Source organism: Heteronotia binoei, chromosome 19 (genome assembly GCF_032191835.1).
Source record: "Heteronotia binoei isolate CCM8104 ecotype False Entrance Well chromosome 19, APGP_CSIRO_Hbin_v1, whole genome shotgun sequence".
In the NCBI taxonomy this organism is placed as follows: Eukaryota; Metazoa; Chordata; class Lepidosauria; order Squamata; family Gekkonidae; genus Heteronotia; species Heteronotia binoei.
Genome location: NC_083241.1, coordinates 6,801,356 through 6,824,066, shown reverse-complemented (window position 1 = coordinate 6,824,066; position 22,711 = coordinate 6,801,356). Strand labels below are relative to the sequence as shown.

General features: G+C 49.3%; 2 protein-coding genes across 2 annotated transcripts in view; one reads left to right on the top strand and one right to left on the bottom strand.

The window, feature by feature from the left end:
- The first annotated feature begins 270 nt into the window (after positions 1-270).
- LOC132587956 (F-actin-capping protein subunit alpha-1-like) lies at positions 271-1,152 on the top strand. The gene has a single exon (XM_060260370.1). It carries the CDS (start codon positions 271-273, stop codon positions 1,150-1,152), a length of 882 nt encoding a protein of 293 aa, XP_060116353.1.
- An 11,955-nt stretch (positions 1,153-13,107) lies between these two features.
- The window catches only part of LOC132587955 (alpha-2,8-sialyltransferase 8B-like), a 10,071-nt gene continuing 467 nt past the window's right edge, over positions 13,108-22,711 (bottom strand). Inside the window, exons 2-3 of the mRNA XM_060260369.1 lie at positions 21,600-21,893; positions 13,108-13,804 (exon numbers count right to left, since the gene is read on the bottom strand). Of these exons, the coding sequence (XP_060116352.1) occupies positions 13,519-13,804; positions 21,600-21,893 (580 nt within the window). The 3' untranslated portion in view covers positions 13,108-13,518. The remainder of the gene's footprint in view (positions 13,805-21,599; positions 21,894-22,711) is intronic.

Below are 22,711 nucleotides of genomic sequence, written 5' to 3'. Positions count from 1 at the left end.
TTCATTTCCATTAAAAGTTTTGGGAACTTTGTTCCACCGCATTCTCCCAGAAAAAAAAGTCCTGAGAAATTCTATGGCAAAACGTGATTCCTAGAGCTCCCTGCCACCTCTTCCAGGTTTTCATCATGCCTACTTTGCATTCCCCCTGCCACCTCTTGGATGGCACGCCTAGTCCCTGTGGCAAAGTTTGGAAGCAGTTCTCCTCATGTCCTTCTTGTGGTTCTTTTCCTCTTCAAGCCAGCTACATCTGGTGTTTTGAGAAAGCACACCATGTCGATAGAGCCCTGTCCTGCGGAGCACCCTTCAGCCCTGAAGAGGCAAGAGACGGTACAGACGGTGAGCCGGCTCTTGAAGCAGGCTCCTCCGGGGGAGTTCGACAAGGCCTTCAGCGACTTGCGCGTGCTGGTGGAGGACGACAACTTGATGGGTGAGGAGGCCTCTGGTTTCTGCGCTGTCCACAACAAGGACCACTTCGCCCCCGTCAAAGCAGAAAGCTGTGAGGTGCTGCTGACCCGCCACAATGAGCTTGAGGAGAGCCGTTTCCTGGACCCTCAGAGCCAAGTCTCCTTCAAGTACGACCATCTGAAGAGGCAGCTGACTGACTTCCAGGCACACCCTGAGGAAGACGAGAAAGGGGAGCAGTGGCGGCGGGAACTTCATGTGTCCCTGAAGGCCTACGTCGACGACCACTACCCCGAAGGGCTCTGCAGCGTCTTCATTAAGGACACAGCGGTCCGCAGGATCTTGGTGGCTTGCATCGAGAGGCACCAGTACAAGCCCTCGGCCTTCTGGAACGGCTCGTGGAAATCAGAGTGGACTTTCGCCTTGGCCCCGGCCTCCACATCCACGGAAGTCACCGGGACCATCACGGTTCAAGTGCACTATTTTGAGGATGGCAACGTCCATCTGACTGTCACACGGGATGTGGAGGAGACGCTGTTGGTCACAGACGAGGCCCAGACTGCTCAAGACTTTGTGAAGCTCGTGAAGAAAGCAGAGAACCAAGTCCAGAACGGGCTGATGGAAGAGTATCAGAAAATGAACGACACATATGTGAAATCTTTCCGGAGGCAGCTGCCCATCATCCACACCACCCTGGACTGGGAGAGGATGACGACGGCGAAGATCGTGGAGGCCCATGGGATCCAGTGAAACCATACAGCAGGATGGATGGGGAATCCCCTGGGAAAGGGGGACTGTTGGAATAATCTCACAAAAGAAATAGTAAAGGGGGAGGGAGAAAAGAAACGGAGGAGAAGAGTGCAATAAAGAGGATCGTGATTGTGGCTGCGTAGCTCTTTTGAATGTTCACAGCACCTCCTAGGGTTGCCAAGCCTCCGGGTGGGGCCTGGAGACCCCCCACTTTTCCAACTGATCTCCAGCTGGCAGAGATCAGCTCCGCTGGAGAAAATGGCTGCTTGGAAGGGTGGACTCTGTGGCATTGGAGCATGCTGAGGCCTCTCCCCTCCCCAAACCCCACCTTCTCCTGCATCTACCTCCAAAGTTTCCAGGTATTTTCCGACACAGACCCGGCAACCCTAGTTGATGAGTACCATGGACTTGAAGGTAGTAGAAAGATCTTTTGTAGAAAGATCTGCCTCATCTGTTCAAGGCTCCCAATTCCAAATTTAAGTATCTACAGAGCTGGCTTTTAAAGGTATCTGGCAAGGACAAGGAGATAGGGTTGCCAGCCTCCAGGTGGGGCCTGGAGATCTCCCTCTTTTACAGCTAATCTCCAGCTAGCAGAGATCAGCTCTCCTGGAGAAAATGGATGCTGTGGAGAGTGGACCCCACTGAGGTCTCTGTCCTCCCCAGACTCTCCCCTGCAAAATCTCCAGGAGTTCCCCAACTTGGAGCTGGCAACCTTTGACAGGGGTGGAATTCTAGCAGGAGCTCCTTTGCATATTAGGCCACACTCCCTGAAGTAGCCAATCCTCTAAGAGCTTACAGGGGTCTTAGTGCAGGGCTCAAAGAGGATTGGCTACATCAGGGGGTGTGGCCTAATATGCAAAGGAGCTCCTGGACATATGAACATATGAAGCTGCCTTATACTGAATCAGACCCTGGGTCCATCAAAGTCAGTCTTGTCTACTCGGACTGGCAGCAGCTCTCCAGGGTCTCAAGCGGAGGTTTTTCACGCCTACTTCCCTGGACCCTTTTTTGGAGATGCCAGGGATTGAACCTGGGACCTTCTGCTTACCAAGCAGATGCTCTACCACTGAGCCACTGTCCCTCCCGCTAGAATGGATGTCCTGCTAGAATTCCACCCCTGAAGTGCCAAAGAAGATGAGCTACATTTTCCACCTCTCCGTTTAAGCCGCTTTACCCAGCCAATCAACCAACCACCTACATCCTTTACACCTCTTCTGCCTGTTTCTTCCTTTTTGGTAGGGTTGCCTTGGAGTGGCGGCGGGGGGGGGGGGGAATTGGCCTGCCCTGTTAAATAGAAGCTTCATGGGACGTCATTTTTCAGCTGATTTTAACGACCTCTGTGCCGTGAAAATTGTCACATTTCCACATCTGAAGCCTCTAAAGGAGACGGGATTTTTTTTTTTCCAACTGGGTGCTGACAGCCTTACCTTTTAACAAGCAAGATTTTTTCTCCCATGACACCTGGAAGCTACAGACCTTTGGGAAATCGAACACATGGTGGGAATGGACCAGATCTAGCTCCTTGACTGTCTTTGCCCACAGCCCCGACAAATTCTGGAGGAGTCACTCCACAGAGCTCAGGGTCTGCGGTGAGTCTCTCCAAGGAAAGACCAGCTGTTCACAGTTCAACTCCTACGTATCCTGGTTCCTAATTCATCTTGGCAAGACGCAGTGGAGTGACTCGCCTCCTCTTGAGAAGGGTGGAAATGGGCACCGGTCTGCCATCAGTCTCTTCCTGCGTTTGCAGCCATTCAAAATGGCTGCAGTCACTTCTCTTCTGGGAGCCCTGGTTGGTGTCCCAGTTTCGCCAGTTTGGTGTAGTGGTTCAGAGCAGCAGACTTGAGAGCCTGGCTTGATTCCTCACTCCTCCTCCCCCATGATGCCAGCTGGGAGACCTTGGGTCCGTCACACTTCTCTCAGAGCTGTTCTGCTCAAGAGCAGTTTTCTCAGAGCTCTCTCAGTCCCACCTTCCTCACAGGGTGTCTGTTGTGGGGAGAGGAAGAAGAAGAAGACAACGATGTTGGATTTATATTCTGCCCTCCGCCCTGAATCTCAGAGTCTCAGAGCGGCTCACAATCTCCTTTATCTTCCCACCCCACAACCGACACCCTGTGAGGTGGGTGGGGCTGAGAGGACTCTCATAGCAGCTGCCCTTTCAAGGACAATCTCTGCCAGAGCTAAGGCTGACCCAAGACCCTTCCAGCAGGTGCAAGTGGAGAAGTGGGGAATCAAACCTGGTTTTCCCACATAAGAGTCCGTGCACTTAACCACTACACCGAACTGGGAAGAAGATTGTAAGATTCCAAGTGAAGGGCAGGGTATATATCCTCCTCCTCTTCCCTCCTCCTCCTCCTTCTTCCTCCTTTCTACTTCTTCTTCTTCTTCTTCTTCTTCTTCTTCTTCTTCTTCTTCTTCTTCTTCTTCTTCTTCTTCTTCTTCTTCTTCTTCTTCTTCTTCTTCTTCTTCTTCTTCTTCTTCTTCTTCTCCTTCTCCTCCTCCTTCTCCGGCTCAAAATGTTTGTCTATACTCAGGATGCTCTGGCACCCACAAGTTCAACTCCACTCTTGTTCACCTGTTGCAAAGAGAGATCTGGTTTTTCAGCAGACTATCTCAGGGGTCCCAGACCTTTTTGAACCTGTGGGTCCTTTGGAATTCTGATGCAGTGTGGTGTGTGCAGCCATGACATGGCTGCCATGACACGGTGGCTGCAGGAGGTGGAGCCAGCCACAAAATGGCTGCCTCAGCTTCGCTTCAGTCACACAGTGAAGATCTTTGCGCAGTTATGTCAGTGGCTGCCAAAGCAATTAAAAAAAAAAAATCTGTACAGCCAATCAAATCTCCAGTGGCCTACCAGAACCCTCACTGGGCAAAAGCCCCACACGGTCTTGCCCACTTTCTAAACACCAGGGGTCATTTCATAGAAAAAGAGGTGCCGGAGCTCATTAGCACAGCTCATTTGCATATGCCGCACACCCCTGACATCACCAGAAGGTGGACTCAATTATTGTCAGTTCAGCATCTCCCTCCAAATGCTTCTTGAATTAGAATTGTCATCAGAAAACCGTCCAGGGCTTTTTTGGAGCACGAATGCACAGGAACACACGGGAATGCAGTTCTGACTGGCTTGGCGTCTGTCAGGCTCCGTAATTCTCTCAAGCTGAAATTATAAAATACTAACCCAATGGACTTTTCTAGACTAACACCTAGTCTTTGTCACGCTGTAGTCCACGTGCATATCAAAGGGAACGTTTGAAGCGCTAACTATGTTTAGGTAGAAGAGGGAGCAAAGGAATGTAGCCGTTATTAGATACGGCCGCTGGCTAGCATCTTCCCAGGGGCCAAAAGATAAGCAGGAACTCTCGTGTGAAAGTTTGCACCTCTACTCCCTTTTGTTTTGAGAATAATGTCTTTGTTTAGATACCGCTTTGATGTAGATTCCATAAGACCCAGAAACACTCATACCCAGGTATTAGTCTCAATCTTTGTTTCAAGCTATGCGTTTCCAAGAAAGTATCACATTTTTAAAATGAATACAGCCTTAAGTCTCCATCGCCTGACAGCGTCGAGGAGTGTGGCTTAATATGCAAATGAGTTCATGCTGGGCTTTTTCTATGAAAATGCCCTGTGCGAAATAATGGTGATGTCGGGGGTGTGGCCTAATATGCAAATGAGTTTCTGCTGGGCTTTTCCCACAAAAATGCTTTGCGTGAAACCAGGTGATGCCAGGGGTGTGTGGCCTAATATGCAAATGAGTCCCTGCTGGCCTTTTTTCTACAAAAAAAAAGCCTTGTAAACACTCGTCCCGTTCTTTTTTCCTGTCTTCGGTATAGGTAGGAATCGTTCCTTTTTTTGTAGAAAAAGCCCAGCAGGAACTCATTTGCATATTAAGCCACACCTTCTGACATCACCATTGTTTTGCACAGGGCTTTTTTGGTAGAAAAAGCTTAGCAGGGACTCATGTGCATATTAGGCCACACCCCCTGATGCCGAGCCAGCCGGAACTGCGTACCTGCGCAAAAAAAAACCCCTGAGTGTTTAAAAGGAGACAGAAAAGAGCTTGTGCCTTTGGCCATGGAACTCCCGTGGCCTGCTCATCTTCTCTGTACCTAACCAACCTCACAAGATCCTTGTGAGGAGAAAGTAGATTGCAGTCACTTAGGGTTGCGAGGTCTGACTATGGAAATATCTCCAGGGAATGGATGCTTGAAAATTTGCTACCCCCCGTTGAAGGATTTTGATGGATTATATGCCTCGCTGAGGAAGATTCCTTTAAGAACGACTCCACGGGTCAACGGTTTTTGTTAGAGGTTTGAATACATCCAGAGACGTCAACCCACAAGAATTCATTGAAAGTGACGCTGAAAAAAGACAAGATGCTGTTTAAATTTTTTTTATTTGTACTTTAAAGAATCAGCACCAGCACTGTCGCTGAGATTGGAATATATTTGAAGGATTGTTATTTTTGCACTGGAAAGAACTTATATGCACTGCATTTGGAGTCACTGAAGGACCGTTACTTATGTACTGGAAAGAGCTATATGCATTGCATTTGGAATAATTATGCAAACTGCACTTTATTATTCACCGTGCTTATAATGTATTGGTATGAACTGTTCTAGTTCATATTGAAATCGATATAGAATGCATTTGCTATTCATATTCACAGCTGATTGTTTGGAGTTGTATTTTCTCCAGGGGAGCTGATCTCTGCTAGCTGGAGATCAGTCGTAAAAGCGGGAGATCTCCAGGCCTCACCTGGAGACTGGCACTCTCAAAAAGCTCTGCATGTTCTACTATATGCCCCCCGAAGTTATCCATTCCGGCGGAAGAAAGACAGGTGGTCCCCTTTCTGAATCCCAGTGCCAGCTTCTGAAATGTACGCTTCAGACAAAGCACTTGTGAGCACAGGCTATTTAGAATCAATGCTGAAACAATATGGTTTAGAGAATGAAACCTTTGTGGAAAAATACAAAATGGTGTCCCAAGGTTGTTCCTCATTTCACCTAAGCTTTTCTCAAAACCACGTATTGTTGCCAGAGAAGAGGATTGGAGGACTCGGTGCCTGAGGAAAAAACAGCTTAATGGCTAATTCGTTCTAGAAATATAATTGAATTGGATTTTGTACGGCTGTACCTTGTAAATAAGCTATTTGTTGTCTGAGGAAATTGTAGTTTTGATAAAAGCGAAGCTGGAACGAGGAGCGACCTTGGGCTACCTGCCAGCCGAAGCCAAAGTTTAAAACGGAGGACACGTTCTATCGAAGTCGAAATTTCCAATCTAAAAGCTAATTGCTGTGAATAATATTGTGGACTTTATAATTCATGGTGTTTGGCTATTGTAAAGACTGAATGCAAGAGTACTCTATATTTAATAGCAGATACTTTTTAAAAAGGTGTTTTAAAAACCATTGTGTATTTTTCATAAAGGGTTCATTTTCATGTAAATTTCATTGCTTCCGGTGGTTTTTCTGTTATTTCCCTGGGAGAAAATGGCTGCTTTGAAGGGTGGACTCTATTTCAGGGGTGTCAAACATGTGGCCAGGGGGCTGAATCAGGCCTCTGGAAGGCTCCTATCAGGCCCCCGAGCAGCTGGCTATTATCTCCTTCCTTCTCCCTATCTCTTGCTTCCTTCTGCATAACAGCTTGCTTTGCAAGGCTTGCTCTATCTCACAGGAGCTACAGAACAAACCTATTTTCTCCATTGGCTGAGGGGAAGGCAGAGCTTGTTTTTCCAGGCTCTCTCAATCACACAGCAGAGCTACTGAGCCAAGCCACTCTTCCTTCCCCCTCCTGGTCCCCTGGGGAAGGAAGGAAGGAAGGAAGGAAGGAAGGAAGGAAGGAAGGAAGGAAGGAAGGAAGGAAGGAAGGAAGGAAGGAAGGAAGGAAGGAAGGAAGGAAGGAGCTTCCTTTGCCCAGTTCCCTGGATCCCATAGAAAGCACCTTTAATGCCAACAAGTCCTAAAGTTTCTAGCATGCCCCCCCCCCCAACGATTGAGGTCATTTTAAATATGTTTTAAGGGTTTTTTTTAAAAGTAATTTTGTTTGTCTGTGTCCTTCATCAAGTTTATATTTCTGCTACCTAATCTTAAATAGGTATACACTTGGCCAGGCCCGACATGGCCCAGCCCAACCTAACACGACCTGGCCCGACAAAGTTTCATTTAGATCAGATCCAGCCCTCATAACAAATGAGTTTGACACCCCTGCTCTATGGCTCCTCCCCTCCCCAAACCACGCCCTCCTCTGGCTCCACCCCCAAAGTCTCCAGGTATTTTCCAACACAGACCTGGCAGCCCTGGGCTCCAGTCACCCTCCCGGAGCACAAGGGGGAAAAAGGAAGAAAAGATTTTAAAAGTCAGCTTCTGGAAGGGGGAGGGTCACCTTGACCGACTAGCTCCTCCCTCCCTTCACGCACGAATCCCCAAGAAGGCTGCTCTTTGAATGCCCGTTAATGAAATCATTAATTCCACGGACTCGCTGATCATTACATGGCAAGGAGTTTTGGTGGCCGTTCGTTCGTTTTCATTGATGTTCCTCCTCTGCTCCGCAAACATGCAATCCATCACGCTCCAGCTGCGAAGACTCAAGGTTGCTGTAAACTCACCTCAACGGGGAAGTTGACTCAGTCAACAAAGCCGGATGGTAACTTTTTGTTCAGCTGCTGCTGCTGCAGGCGTGTGGGCATCGCCAAAGGTTGCCAGACCCCGGGTGGGGCCTGGAGACCTCCCAGAATTACAGCTCTTCTCCAGTTACGATTCGAATCCGGTACCTCTAAGGGGCTACCGGGCTTGAATTTAACTGCCCTACCGCAGACTGACAGGGCTACCCTCTGAAATTCTTTTCCAGACTGCAGAGATCAGCTCCCCTGGAGAAAATGGTTGCTGTGGGGGGGGGGGGCGGAGTCTATGGCCTGGTACCCTGCTGAGGCCCCCTCCCCAACCCCCCCTCCCCAGGCTCCACCCCCAAATTTCCAGGCATCTTCCAACTTAGACCACGCAACCCTCGTTGCCCATTAAAACACTCCTCCAGTTAAAGAATCATCCCTGCGTACAGATGACGAGCAAGACAGAGCATTGTGTGCCTACAGTTTTCCTTGGCGTGCTACTTTTCTGCATGCAGGGAAGGGAGGGTCGGGTGTAAACAATTCATAATCCACAACCTTTGCCCACATGTCGGCTGAGCTGGAATTGACAGGAAAAACACTGCTCTGTTATCCCTACATCTTTCCCATCTATGTGCACTGACAGGGCTTTTTTAATAGCAGGAACTGATTTGCATATTAGGCCACACCTCCCCGATGTAGCCAATCCTCCAAGAGCTTACAGGGCTCATCTTACAGGGCCTACTGTAAGCTGCAGGAGGATTGGCTACATCAGGGGTGTGCGGCCCAGGGACGGTTTTCTAGCAAGAGCTCCTTTGCATATTAGGCCACACACCCCTGATGTAGCCAATCCTCCAAGAGCTTACAGGGCTCTTCTTACAGGGCCTGCTGTAAGTTGCAGGAGGATTGGCTACATCAGGGGTGTGCGGCCCAGGGACGGAATTCTAGCAAGAGCTCCTTTGCATATTACGCCGCACACCCCTGATGTAGCCAATCCTCCTGGAGCTTACATTAGGCCCTTTACTAAGAGCCCTGTAAAGAATTCTAGCAGGAGCTCCTTTGCATATTAGGCCACACAGCCCTGATGTAGCCAATCCTCCAAGAGCTTACAGGGCTCTTCTTACACGGCCTGCTGTAAACTGCAGGAGGATTGGCAACATCAGGGGTGTGCGGCCCAGGGACGGAATTCTAGCAAGAGCTCCTTTGCATATTAGGCCACACACCCCTGATGTAGCCAATCCTCCAAGAGCTTACAGGGCTCTTCTTACAGGGCCTGCTGTAAGCTGCAGGAGGATTGGCTACATCAGGGGTGTGCGGCCCAGGGACGGAATTCTAGCAAGAGCTCCTTTGCATATTAGGCTACACACCCCTGATGTAGCCAATCCTCCAAGAGCTTACAGGGCTCTTCGTACAGGGCCTACTGTAAGCTCCAGGAGGATTGGCTACACCGGGGATGTGTGGCCTAATATGCAAAGGAATTCCTGCAACAAAAAAAGCCCTGTGTACTGGAGATGTCAGATCCAGGGTGCCAAGAAACAAGGGTCTCCTCGGTTGATGGGAGATCCCAAGCAAGCACAAGTCCCGAGGGAAATATCAATGCTATTGATAAATATATATTATCACCACGGAACAAGATCAGAATGCACAGCGCATATCATTAATGCACAGTTCCAACAATATAGAACATAACAATCCTAAATCCACTCGGAGACAAGGGCGATGAGACCGTGACATCTGCTTTCATTTTCTTGTCTTCTTGGGTCTGGTGTTTTTGGATCCTGACAGGGAAGAATTCTAGCAGGAGCTCCTTTGCATATTAGGCCACACACCCCTGATGGAGCCAACCCTCCAAGAGCTTACAGGGCTCTTAGTACAGGGTCCAGAGATAGAATTCTAGCAGGGGCTCCTTTGCATATTAGGCCACACCCCCTGATGGAGCCAACCCTCCAAGAGCTTACAGGGCTCTTAGTACAGGGTCCAGAGATAGAATTCTAGCAGGGGCTCCTTTGCATATTAGGCCACACCCCCTGATGGAGCCAACCCTCCAAGAGCTTACAGGGCTCTTAGTACAGGGTCCAGAGATAGAATTCTAGCAGGGGCTCCTTTGCATATTAGGCCACACACCCCTGATGGAGCCAACCCTCCAAGAGCTTACAGGGCTCTTAGTACAGGGTCCAGAGATAGAATTCTAGCAGGGGCTCCTTTGCATATTAGGCCACACCCCCTGATGGAGCCAACCCTCCAAGAGCTTACAGGGCTCTTAGTACAGGGACCCGAGATAGAATTCTAGCAGGGGCTCCTTTGCATATTAGGCCACACACCCCTGATGGAGCCAACCCTCCAAGAGCTTACAGGGCTCTTAGTTCAGGGTCCAGAGATAGAATTCTAGCAGGGGCTCCTTTGCATATTAGGCCACACACCCCGAGGTAGCCAATCTGCCAAGAGCTTTCAAGGCTCTTTTTCGTAAGCTCTTGGAGGATTGGCTACATTAGGGAGTGTGGCCTAATATGCAAAGGAGCTTCTTCTAGAATTCCACCCCTGGATACTGATGTTTCTGGAACTTAATTTTTTACACCTCTGGACTCATGGTCAAAGACCTTGTTTGTCTCTGTGTGGATTTAGGGTTGTGTGTTCTATATTGTTAAATCCCAGGGTGCAGCCAAGATGGCGTTCGAAGGGTTTGCCGCCCTTCTTCCCAGCCTCCGTTTTGCTTAACCTAAGAATTTTTAAGGAGAAAAAGAGTCACTTACTACCTGAAAGTTTCCATTAAAGAATGAAGAAGAAGAAGACTGCAGATTTATACCCCGCTCTTCTCTCTGAATCAGAGGCTCAGAGTGGCTTACAATCTCCTTTGTCTCCTTCCCCCACAACAGACACCCTGTGAGGTGGGTGGGGCTGAGAGAGCTCTGACAGAAGCTGCCCTTTCAAGGACAACTCCTGCGATAGCTATGGCTAACCCAAGGCCATTCCAGCTTGTGTGTGGTGATAAAAATCACACCACACATGCCATCTTTGAGGGCTGCCATCTTTGAGAAAGTCTTGGGAATTTGGGCAGTCTGGGGCGGGGGAGTAGAGTGACCTCAGCAGGGTATAACATTATACAGTACACCGTCCAGAACAGACATTTTCTCCAGGGGATGGAATGCAAAAACAGCTGTATGAATTCCGAATAAAACTTCGATTACAAATGAATCAGTCATTTTCATTCCTGTACAGCCACAGCTGCAGAACATGGAATGCTCCAAAATATACAATGCGATATTCACAAAAATGAGCAGATTCAAGGTAAGTGACAAAAAAGGTCGGTTTGGATGAGAACTAGGTCCAACAGCAATAGAAGCATTGAATGCTTAAAAGAGAATTTGGACTTTAAAGTTCCATCCATTATTAGAATTTGGATTTTGGCTACTGTGGACTATCGGTTCTGCCATTTACCTTGAACTTATTCATTTTTGTGAATACTGTATATTTTGGAGCATTCCATGCTCTTTCGTTGTGGTTGTACAGTACAGGAATGAAAATTACTGATTATTTGTAATGGAAGTTGTATTTAGAATTCATACAGTTGTTTTTGAATTCCATTGTACTTATACTGTGTGGCCACTTGTGATTGTTCTTTTCTTCAGGGGAGCTGATCTCTGAGATCCAGTTTGGTGTAGTGGTTAAGTGTGCGAACTCTTATCTGGAAGAACCGGGTTTGATTCCCCACTCCTCCACTTGCACCTGCTGGAATGGCCTTGAGTCAACCATAGCTCTGGCAGAGGTTGTCCTTGAAAGGGCAGCTGCTGTGAGAGCCCTCTCCAGCCCCACCCACCTCACAGGGTGTCTGTTGTGGGGGAGGAAGGGAAAGGAGATTGTGAGCCGCTCTGAGACTCTGTCCTTGAAAGGGCAGCTGCTGTGAGAGCCTTCTCCAGCCCCACCCACCTCACAGGGTGTCTGTTGTGGGGGAGGAAGGGAAAGGAGATTGTGAGCCGCTCTGAGACTCTTCAGAGTGGAGGGCGGGATATAAATCCAATATCATCATCTACCTCACAGGGTGTCTGTTGTGGGGGAGGAAGGGAAAGGAGATTGTGAGCCGCTCTGAGACTCTTCAGAGTGAGGGCGGGATATAAATCCAATATCATCATCTACCTCACAGGGTGTCTGTTGTGGGGGAGGAAGGGAAAGGAGATTGTGAGCCACTCTGGGACTCTTCGGAGTGGAGGGCGGGATATAAATCCAATATCTTCATCTACCTCACAGGGTGTCTGTTGTGGGGGAGGAAGGGAAAGGAGATTGTGAGCCGCTCTGAGACTCTTCGGAGTGGAGGGCGGGATATAAATCCAATATCATCATCTACCTCACAGGGTGTCTGTTGTGGGAGAGGAAGGGAAAGGAGATTGTGAGCCGCTCTGGGACTCTTCGGAGTGGAGGGCGGGATATAAATCCAATATCTTCATCTACCTCACAGGGTGTCTGTTGTGGGGGAGGAAGGGAAAGGAGATTGTGAGCCGCTCTGAGACTCTTCGGAGTGGAGGGCGGGATATAAATCCAATATCATCATCATCATCATCATCTCTATCATCTGGATATAAATTGTAATTTGGGAAGATCCCCAGCTCAGACCGTACCACCCCACCCCCCGCCTCCCCGCATAGTACCAGAACAGGAAAAGGAAATAATGGCCTCCTTGACCACCACCACCCCACACCAACATCCCCCAGCTATGATCTTCAGGGTACCTACAGGTTGTTCCCACACAAAAGAAAAACAGAACGCTCAATTAAAACTATCTGGTTTATTAAGAAACCAGTCAAACCACAATAAATCCAGTCAGTTGTAAAATGAAAAGAGAAAAATCGGCTGGTTTTCACCTTTGAGGTTTGGTTCAGCTCTGAGCGGTATCAGGAGAATAGTCTCCATCGAAGTCGAAATCCTTGATACCAACAGCTTTGGTTGGCAGCCTCCAACTTCCTAGATCCATAAGGACGTTCCCAGTTCCTCCTGCCCCGCAAGACATTTCTTAACAAGGGAAAAAATTCAAAAGCCAAGCTACAGTCTTAAATCCTTTAAATCTTTTTTTTCTTCTTAAAAGTCATAGTTTTCTTGAGGTCCTGACGTTTTCTCTCATCGTAGATATATATAAAAAAGACAAACTCGTCTCCGGTTGTCTCTCTCAACCGAAAAAAATGGTAGCCAGTCTCAGAAAGAAATGTCACTGTCCGCGGAATGTTTCTGAAACAGTTCGAAACTGGAGTTGTGTGATTCAGCGGATGCCTCAGGAAGCAAACTCTTCCAGAGAATAGTCCCCAGCTGCTTTCTCGTGAGTCCAGTCCCTCTTTGCTTTTTCGCCGGATTACGGAATCCATCCCACCACCCCCAAGTCCCTCTTCAATACCACTAAGCAAGAACACAACACGAGCCGGAAGCCCGGCTTGCCGGCCAAACGGATCCTAGCTACCAATTCTAGACCACTCACAACACGGGCCTAACATTAACTCGTCACGCTAAAAGTACCCATACAGACCACATCGACTTTCCAAGCTTCGGGGGAAGGCCGCAAGAACCGAGTTCTTCTCCTGCACCAAACCGCCTTCCCTCTCCTGGGCTGCGTCCCCCTGGCTCTTCCCTTTATGAACCCCAAAGACGTACAATGGTACCATGTCTATATACTTGGGTCCCCATTCTCTGTGTCACGAAAACCATTTCCACCCATCACTGCTCCCTCCGGGCTCCCCCTCCTCAGACCTCTTGTCAAGAAAAGTGAGCCCCACGTGGACCCCATCTCTACGTGGCCCCCTCGCACTCGCCCACCGTGAGTTTCAAAGCGCCCTGTTGGTGCAGGGCCTTCAAAGCTTTGAACTCCAAGGGCATGGTGTGCGGGCTGGCTTGCGACGTGTAGCCATATTTCAAGCTGTCGTAGTAGTGGTATTTGACGGGGTTTTGGTCTTGGTCCCGGGGAAAAGGCCAGAAGCCGTAGAGGTGAATCCTGTTACAGAAGCGAGTCGCCAGGGTGTACATCAGCAAGCCGGTGGTGGGGCGTTTAATATACACTTTGTTAGTCAGCCAATACCTGCGAGGGGAAAGCAAACACAACATCAGGGGGAGTGGAGTTCTGCTAGCCCTGTGTGCCCCCAACAGCGGAGGGCATCCTACATTCAGTCAGTCAGTCAAAAATTTATTGTGTGTTACAAAACAAAACAGAACCCGAACAACGAAGTTCCCAATTAACACCTTAAAAGTCCCGCAGAACGGCCAGCCTCAAGAAGTTACAGCATTTTATATTACTCTTGCTCTTATCTTCTTAGCTGCAAGGGCAAACGAAGAGACTCTATAGGACACGTGAGCATCATTGTCAGATAACAGAAATACAGGAGTCAAGTTGTACCTTTAAGACCAACCACGTTTTATTGAGAACGTAAGCTCTCGTGTGCTCCCTAAGCACATTTTATCAGATGAGGGGATCAGGTAAGCTGACGTTCTCAATAAAACTCGGTTGGTCTTAAAGGTACAACTTGACTCCGGCTTTGTTCAACTGCTTCAGACCAACACGGCTGCCCTCTTGGATCTAGATAACAGAAATATAATCTTTTCAGTTTCCGAACGTGCTTTTAAGGAGGTTAGTACTCCGGACAGAAATTTAATTCTGGGGGCAATTGTAGAGTGGACAGGATAGAATATAATGGGGGAGGTCCGCTATCACAGGTGAACCACAATTGCAAAAACACGGTTCTGTTGGGAGGTGGGAATATCGACCAATTAACAGAGTTGTTTGCATAGTCTGAAAGTGGAGAGCTGTGAAGGATGTTCTGATTTTAAATCTGAAAATATTAACCAGGTATGGGGATCTCAGATGATCAGATTTGATTAGTCTGAACCGGGGGCTACTTTAGATTTTAAGATTAGAGAATGATCTAGCAACACATCTGAAAAATATATCCACTCCCTAAACTGAGAATTGTCATTTTGGGCATCCTACATACATCTCCATGTTTGTACATGTGAGGTTTGCAGAGGTCTCCACATTTGCCAAAAGAGTGGTAAAAAGGTAAAGCACCAGTGGTTTTCGACTCTGGGGTGATGTTGTTTTCACGGCAGACTTTTTATGGGGTGGTTTGCCATTGCCTTCCCCAGTCATGCACATTTTCCCGCCAGCAAGCTGGGTACTCATTTTACCGACCTCGGAAGGATGGAAGGCTGAGTCAACCTCGAGCCGGCTACCTGAACCAGCTTCTGCTGGGATCGAACTCAGGTCGTGAGCAGAGAGCTCGGACTGCAGTACTGCGGCTTCACCACTCTGTGCCACGGGGCTGCTGTAAAAGAGTGGTACCCTTCAGTATATTTTATTTTTGATTTTATTTAGGAAATTAATTGGGTTAGAACAGATTAAAAAGTCGGGTTAGAATGGACAAAAGAAAGTACGACTTCACCCAAAGAGTGATTAATACATGGAATTCACTGCCACAGGAGGTGGCGGCAGCTATATGCATAGACAGATTCAAGAGGGGACTGGACAAACATCTGGAGCAGAGGTTCAACAGTGGCTATTAGCCACAGCTTATCGTTGGAACTCTCTGTCTGGGGCAGTGATGCTCTGTATTCTTGGTGCTTGGGGGGCACAGTGGGAGGGTTTCTAGTGCCCTGACTCCACTGGTGGACCTCCTGATGGCACTTGAGTTTTTTCGGATTGTGTGACACAGAGTGTTGGACTGGATAGGCCACTGGCCTGATCCAACATGGCTTCTCTTACATTCTTATGTCTGGGGCAGTGATGCTCTGTATTCTTGGTGCTTGGGGGGCACAGTGGGAGGGTTTCTAGTGCCCTGACTCCACTGGTGGACCTCCTGATGGCACTTGAGTTTTTTCGGACTGTGTGACACAGAGTGTTGGACTGGATGGGCCACTGGCCTGATCCAACATGGCTTCTCTTACATTCTTATGTCTGGGGCAGTGATGCTCTGTATTCTTGGTGCTTGTGGGGGGCACAGTGGGAGGGTTTCTAGTGCCCTGACTCCACTGGTGGACCTCCTGATGGCACTTGAGTTTTTTCGGACTCTGTGACACAGAGTGTTGGACTGGATGGGCCACTGGCCTGATCCAACATGGCTTCTCTTACATTCTTATGTCTGGGGCAGTGATGCTCTGTATTCTTGGTGCTTGGGGGGCACAGTGGGAGGGTTTCTAGTGCCCTGACTCCACTGGTGGACCTCCTGATGGCACTTGAGTTTTTTCGGACTGTGTGACAGAGTGTTGGACTGGATGGGCCACTGGCCTGATCCAACATGGCTTCTCTTATGTTCTTATGTGACACAGAGTGTTGGACTGGATGGCCCATTTGCCTGATCCAACAGGGTTTCTCTGATGTTCTTATGTGATACAGGGTGTTGGACTGGATGGGCCACTGGCCTGATCCAACACGGCTTCTCTTCTGTTCTTATGTGATTCAGAGTGTTGGACTGGAGGGGCCATTGGCCTGATCCAACAGGGCTTCTCTTATGTTCTTATGTGACACAGAGTGTTGGACTGGATGGGCCACTAGCCTGATCCAACATGGCTTCTCTTCTGTTCTTATGTGATTCAGAGTGTTGGACTGGAGGGGCCATTGGCCTGATCCAACATGGCTTCTCTTATGTTCTTATGTGACACAGAGTGTTGGACTGGATGGGCCACTGGCCTGATCCAACACGGCTTCTCTTCTCTTCTTCTGTTCTTATGACTTGGCAATTTGAGAGAAACATCGGAGGGTTTCCTGCCAGGGGCCTGCCTCTCCAGTCATGCAACGCAGGCACACGGGGAGGCAGAACGTCTCAGGTTGATCATGGAAACAGGGCATAAACTGCCGCAAGATTGCTTTCTCCACTCTCGGGTCAACTGTGACAACATCTGCCCCGCCTCCCAGCACGCCGCCTTCTGTTTTGCAACCCAGCCGGGGACCGTAACAAAATCTGATTAATTCTGCAAACCGAACTAAGGTTGCATTAAGTGCACGCGAGATGCCACATTAGCGGCGCACCTACAGCGTGCGAGACTCCGGGTTTTAATTAGAAGGTGAGGCAATCTTGAGAAAGGCTGTAATTATGTTTTCTCTCTCTCTCTCTCTGCCACCAAATTGGCGACACCAATCGGCTTCGTTATTAAGGGCACGATTTGTATGGGCTCAGGCAGGCATGAAGAGCAAACAGACAAGCCCATGACTTGGTAGCGCTCTGTAGAGAGTCGGAGTGCCAGACCAGACCAACGAAACAGCACTCGCGGAAAGAAATGTTAAGGCAGGGATCTAACCAGGGGCTTGCAAGAGATATTGTAAGGAGCAGGGGAGAACACAATGAAGAGGGGGAAAGTATCTTGAGCGGGGACCATTTTGTAGAAGAATAGGTGGCAGAGTTCATAAGCATAACTCGTTAGCATATGCTGCCACCCCCCACCAGCCAAAAGCAATCTGATGCAAGGAAGGAGAGCCAAGGGTGAGCGAGGCCTGCTTCTGCTAGCTAGAGCTCTAGCCAGCCTAAGCAGGCCTCGCTCACCTGGGGCTCTCTTTGGCCACCCACCCCGCCACAATCAAAAGTTCAGCAAGCCACCTGCCACCTAAAATCACATAAGAAGTGGTGGTGCAGGCTTCTCCAAAGGTTAATGAGGGCTGCTGGGGGCGTGGCTGGCTGCCCGCTCTCCTAATCCAGGGATTGTTATGCAGCTGCACCGACTATTCAATGAACAAGGTAGGTGCGGAGGAGGAGGGGGGTTATCAGAGAAGTTGAGAAACTGTGCTCCTATAAGCTCCTGCTGAATCTGAGGCCTGATCCTGAAGCTCAAATGATATGGGACAAAAGCATGGGGAGGGACGGTGGCTCAGTGGTAGAGCATCTGCTTGGGAAGCAGAAGGTCCCAGGTTCAATCCCCGGCATCTCCAAAAAAGGGTCCAGGCAAATAGGTGTGAAAAGCCTCAGCTTGAGCCTTGAGACCCTGGAGAGCCGCTGCCAGTCTGAGCAGACAATACTGACTTTGATGGACCAAAGGTCTGATTCAGTATAAGGCAGCTTCAGATGTTCATATGTTCACGCTTGCCTGTTGAAACTCAGGTCTGCCTCAACAAAGGTGGGGGAATCCAATTTTAAGACAAAAAAAGGGACAGGAAGTGAGAAGATCCCAGCTGTGGAAGGAGCGTGGCTCAAGCATAAAGCATCTGCTCGGTGCACTGAAGGTCCCAGGTTCAATCCCCGGCATCTCCAGATGAAAGGACTAGGCGATGCAACAAACCACAGCCTGACACCCTGGAGAGCTGCTGTGGTCTGAGTAGACAACATGCCACATTCCCCGGTCTGCCCCCTCCATGTTGGAGGGCTGCGCAGGGGAGCGGGGCAACGTGTAAGATTGGCAGTCAGGCTTTGTGATGACAATTCTAATTCAAGAAGCATTTTAAGGTAGATGCTGAGCTGATATAACTGAGTACACCTCCCGGTGATATCAGAGGTGTGTGGCCTATAGAAATAAGTTAAGAACATAAGAGAAGCCATGTTGGATCAGGCCAGTGGCCCCTCCAGTCCATCACTCTGAGTCACATAAGAACATAAGAGAAGCCATGTTGGATCAGGCAAGTGGCCCCTCCAGTCCAACACTCTGTGTCACATAAGAACATAAGAGAAGCCATGTCGGATCAGGCCAGTGGCCCATCCAGTCCAACACTCTGTGTCACATAAGAACATAGGAGAAGCCATGTTGGATCAGGCCAGTGGCCCATCCAGTCCAACACTCTGTGTCACATAAGGACATAAGAGAAGCCCTGTTGGATCAGGCCAATGGCCCATCCAGTCCAACACTCTGTGTCACATAAGAACATAAGAGAAGCCCTGTTGGATCAGGCCAGTGGCCCATCCAGTCCAACACTCTGTGTCGCATAAGAACATAAGAGAAGCCCTGTTGGAACAGGCCAATGGTCCATCCAGTCCAACACTCTGTGTCACATAAGAGAAGCCCTGTTGGATCAGGCCAGTGGCCCATCCAGTCCAACACTCTGTGTCACATAAGAACTTAAGAGAAGCCATGTTGGATCAGGCCAGTGGCCCATCCAGTCCAACACTCTGTGTCACACAGTGGCCAAAAAAAAAAAATTATATACACACACACACTGTGGCTAATAGCAACTGATGGACCTCTGCTCCATATTTTTATCTAACCCCCTCTTGAAGGTGGCTATGCTTGTGGCCGCCACCACCTCCTGTGGCAGTGAATTCCACATGTTAATCCCCCTGTGGGTGAAGAAGGACTTCCTTTTATCCGTTCCCAAGTTATGCAAATGTCATGCTAACGAGCTCCAGCACCTCTTTTTCTACAAAACGACCCTGGACTCCTCTATAGCTCAGTCTGGCATACAGAGACCAGGACTCAGCATGACAGACCCCGCCTGCCTTACGCAGCTACCTAACAAGCAGAAGCTCTTCCTGACCTTCGCGTCGCTTAGCGTTGCCCTTGCAGTTTCAGAGTCCTCTGGCTGAAACCGCGGCAGCCTCTTGGTGGCTGGGAAGCAGCCTTCCCTGCTCATTAATTAACCATCATAATTCCGACTGTCCCATCTGGGGGAAGAGCGCTCCGCGGGGCGAGCCATATGGCCGGTCAGCCTATCGCCTTTTTGGCTGACTGCTGGAGCCTCTCCGTGGCTTAGAGCTATCATGGAATCTGTGCCGCTCGGCACCAGCTGTTGACTCTCTCTTTCTGTCTCATTTGCTGCAGCAACACGTGTCTTTAGAATGGAACAATCCTCCGTTCATCTCTTATCGCGTGACCTGGACACCTGCACACCTCCCCGCGCTTTTGAGCAAATCTGCCAATGAACCAAAAAACCTTCCACTCTGTAAGGCAAAAAAAAAAAGCTAGTCCCCTGTGCAAGCACCAGTCGTTTCCAACTCTGGGGTGACGTTGCTTTCACAATGTTTTCGCGGCAGACTTTTTACGGGGTGGTTTGCCATTGCCTTCCCCAGTCAGCTACACTCCGCCCCCCACCCAGCAAGCTGGGGACTCCTTTGACCGACCTCGGAAGGATGGAAGGCTGAGTCAACCTCGAGCTGGCTACCTGAAAACCCAGCTTCTGCCGGGGATCGAACTCAGAGCAGAGAGCTCAGACTGCAGTACTGCAGTGAGCATTTGCCAATTTAAGCTGCTTATGGTGCCCCCAAAATTCCCAAACTGGATGCAGAAAACCAATCTTGTGCTGCTAACTTTGCTGGCTGGTATAGTTCCCAAAAGTAGGAGGGGAGGAGGAGGAGAAAAAGAAAAAAGAAAAAGAGGAGGAGGAAGAAGAGGAGGAGACTGGATTTATACCCTACCCTTCACTTGTAGCAGTTTACAATCTCCTTTCCTTCCTCTCCTCACAACAGACACCCTGTGAGGTAGGTGGGGCTGAGAGAGCTCTGAGAGAACTGAGACTGACCCAAGGCCATTCCAGCAGCTGCAAGTGGAGGAGTGGGGAATCAAACCCGTTTCTCCAAGATAAGAGAGCTCTGGCTGACCCAAGGCCATTTCAGCAGCTGCACGTGGAAGAGTGGGGAATCAAACCTGGTTCTCCAGATTAGAGTCCACTGCTCTTAACCTCTACACCAGACTGGCAGAAATAAAAAAAGGAACTGTCATAAGAAAAGATTCCACACTTGAATTTTATACCCACCGCTCATATAAGCACGGAAGTACTACTAGAAAAGAAACCGGTATACCCTCGTCAGTATGTACTGTAATTTTTACCCTTTGGCTTGGCAACCGCTCCAGAATGTTTCCAAAACTTTTGTTGTTGTTGTTCAGTCGCAGCGTCGAGTCTGACTCTTTGCAATCCCATGGACAAAGTCACGCCAGGCCCTCCTGTCTTCCGCCATCCTCCGAAGTCTGCTCAAATTCGTGTTCGTTACATCAGTAACGCTGTCCAGCCATCTCCTCTTTTGTCGTCCCCTTCTTCTTTTGCCTTCTGTCTTTCCCAGCATCAGGGTCTTCTCCAGAGAGCGCTCCCTTCTCATTTGGTGGCCAAAGGATTTGAGCTTCAGCTTCAGCATCTGACCTTCCAGGGAACAGTCTGGGTTGATTTCCCTTAGGACTGACTGATTGGATCTTCTTGCAGTCCAAGGGACTCTCAAGAGTCTTCTCCAGCACCACAGCTCAAAAGCATCTATTCTTCTGCACTCGGCCTTCCTTATGGTCCAGCTCTCACAGCCATACATTACTACTGGGAATACCGTTGCTTTGACTATACAGACTTTTGTTGGCAGGCTGATGCCTCTACTTTTTATTATACTGCCCAGGTTCGCCATAGCTGTCCTCCCAAGGAGCAAACGTCTTTTAATTTCATAGCTACAGTCGCCATCTGCAGTGATCTTGGATCCCAGAAATGTGAAGTCTGTCACTACTTCCATGTCTCCCCCTTCTATTTGCCAAGGTGTGATGGGGCCAGATGCCATGATCTTAGTTTTTTTTCAAAATTTTCCAAAGCTTATGGATGAGCAAATATACCATACAGCAAGAGTAAGAAAGAGGAAGCTGATTGTTGGAGAGGTTAGATCAGGGGTGGCCAGACTGCAGCTCAGGAGCCACACGTGGCTCTTTCACATGTATTATGTGGCTCTCAAAGCCCCCACTCTACAGGCTGGCTCGGAGAAGACGTTTGTCTCTTTAAATCACTTCTCCAAGCCAAGCCAGCCAGCAGCTCGGAAAATGCATTTAATGTTAGCTTTCTTTCTACCTCTACCTTCCCCATCCATTTGCCTCCCTGCTTCCCTCCCTCCCTTCTTTCTTGCAGCTCTCAAACACCTGGTATTTCTTCTATGTGGCTCTTACGTTAAGCAAGTTTGGCTACCCCAGGTTAGATCCAGACCAGAATAACGCAAACGACTCACCCTCGGACGGCGTGCAAGAGGCGCAGAGAAGGGTAGGCAGTGCGGACGTTGATGTGGTGCTTGAGGATCAGCTCGTTGACCCACTCCACCCGCTCCTTGCCCCCTTTCGCCATGAAGGCTGGGATCCAGAGGATGCTGCCGTTGAGGCTGTGGAGGCGCTGCAGCAGCTTCTCCCGCCAGGTGTCGTTCACCAGGTCCTCGAAGGCCCGTTGGATGACCGAGGGGTTCATCGTCACCAGGTCCGTCTTCATCCCGACATCCTGGGTGTACTCTTGCACCGGAGCAAGGTTGCATCTGGAAGAGGAAAGGATGGGCAGCGCAAGTTCAGAAAGGATGGAGGCTCACTTGCAGGCAGGGCTATTTTGGAAGCAGGAGCTCCTTTGCATATTAGGCCACACCTCCCCCTGATGTAGTGGCCCCGTGGCACAGAGTGGTAAAGCAGCAGTACTGCAGTACTGTGGTCTGAACTCTCTGTTCACGACCTGAGTTCGATTCCGGCAGAAGCTGGATTCAGGTAGCTGGCCCAAGGTTGACTCAGCCTTCCATCCTTCTGAGGACGGTAAAATGAGTAACCAACTTGCTGGGGGGAAAGTGTAAAAGACTGAGGAAGGCAATGGCAAACCACCCCGTAAAAAGTCTGCCATGAAAACGGTGAAAGCAGCATCACCCCAGAGTCGGAAACGACTGGTGCTTGCACAGGGGAACCTTTCCTTCCTTTCCCCCTGATGTAGCCAATCCTCCCGGAGCTTACAGCAGGCCCTGTAAGAAGAGCCCTGTAAGCTCTTGGAGGATTGGCTACATCAGGGGTGTGTGGCCTAATATGCAAAGGAGCTCTTGCTAGAATTCCTTCCCTGGGCCGCACACCCCTGATGTAGCCAATTCTCCTGGAGCTTACAGCAGGCCCTGTACTAAAAGCTCTTGGAGGATTGGCTGCATCAGGGGGATGGGGCCTAATATGCAAAGGAGCTCCTGCTACAGAAAAAGTCCTGGCTGCAGGACACTTGTCTGGCTTGCTGAAGGTTACTGGTTCAATTCCCGACTCTTCTGATGAAAAGAGATCAGGGGATGGGGGATGTGAAAGACTTTTGCCTAAATCCCTGGAGAGCCTCCAC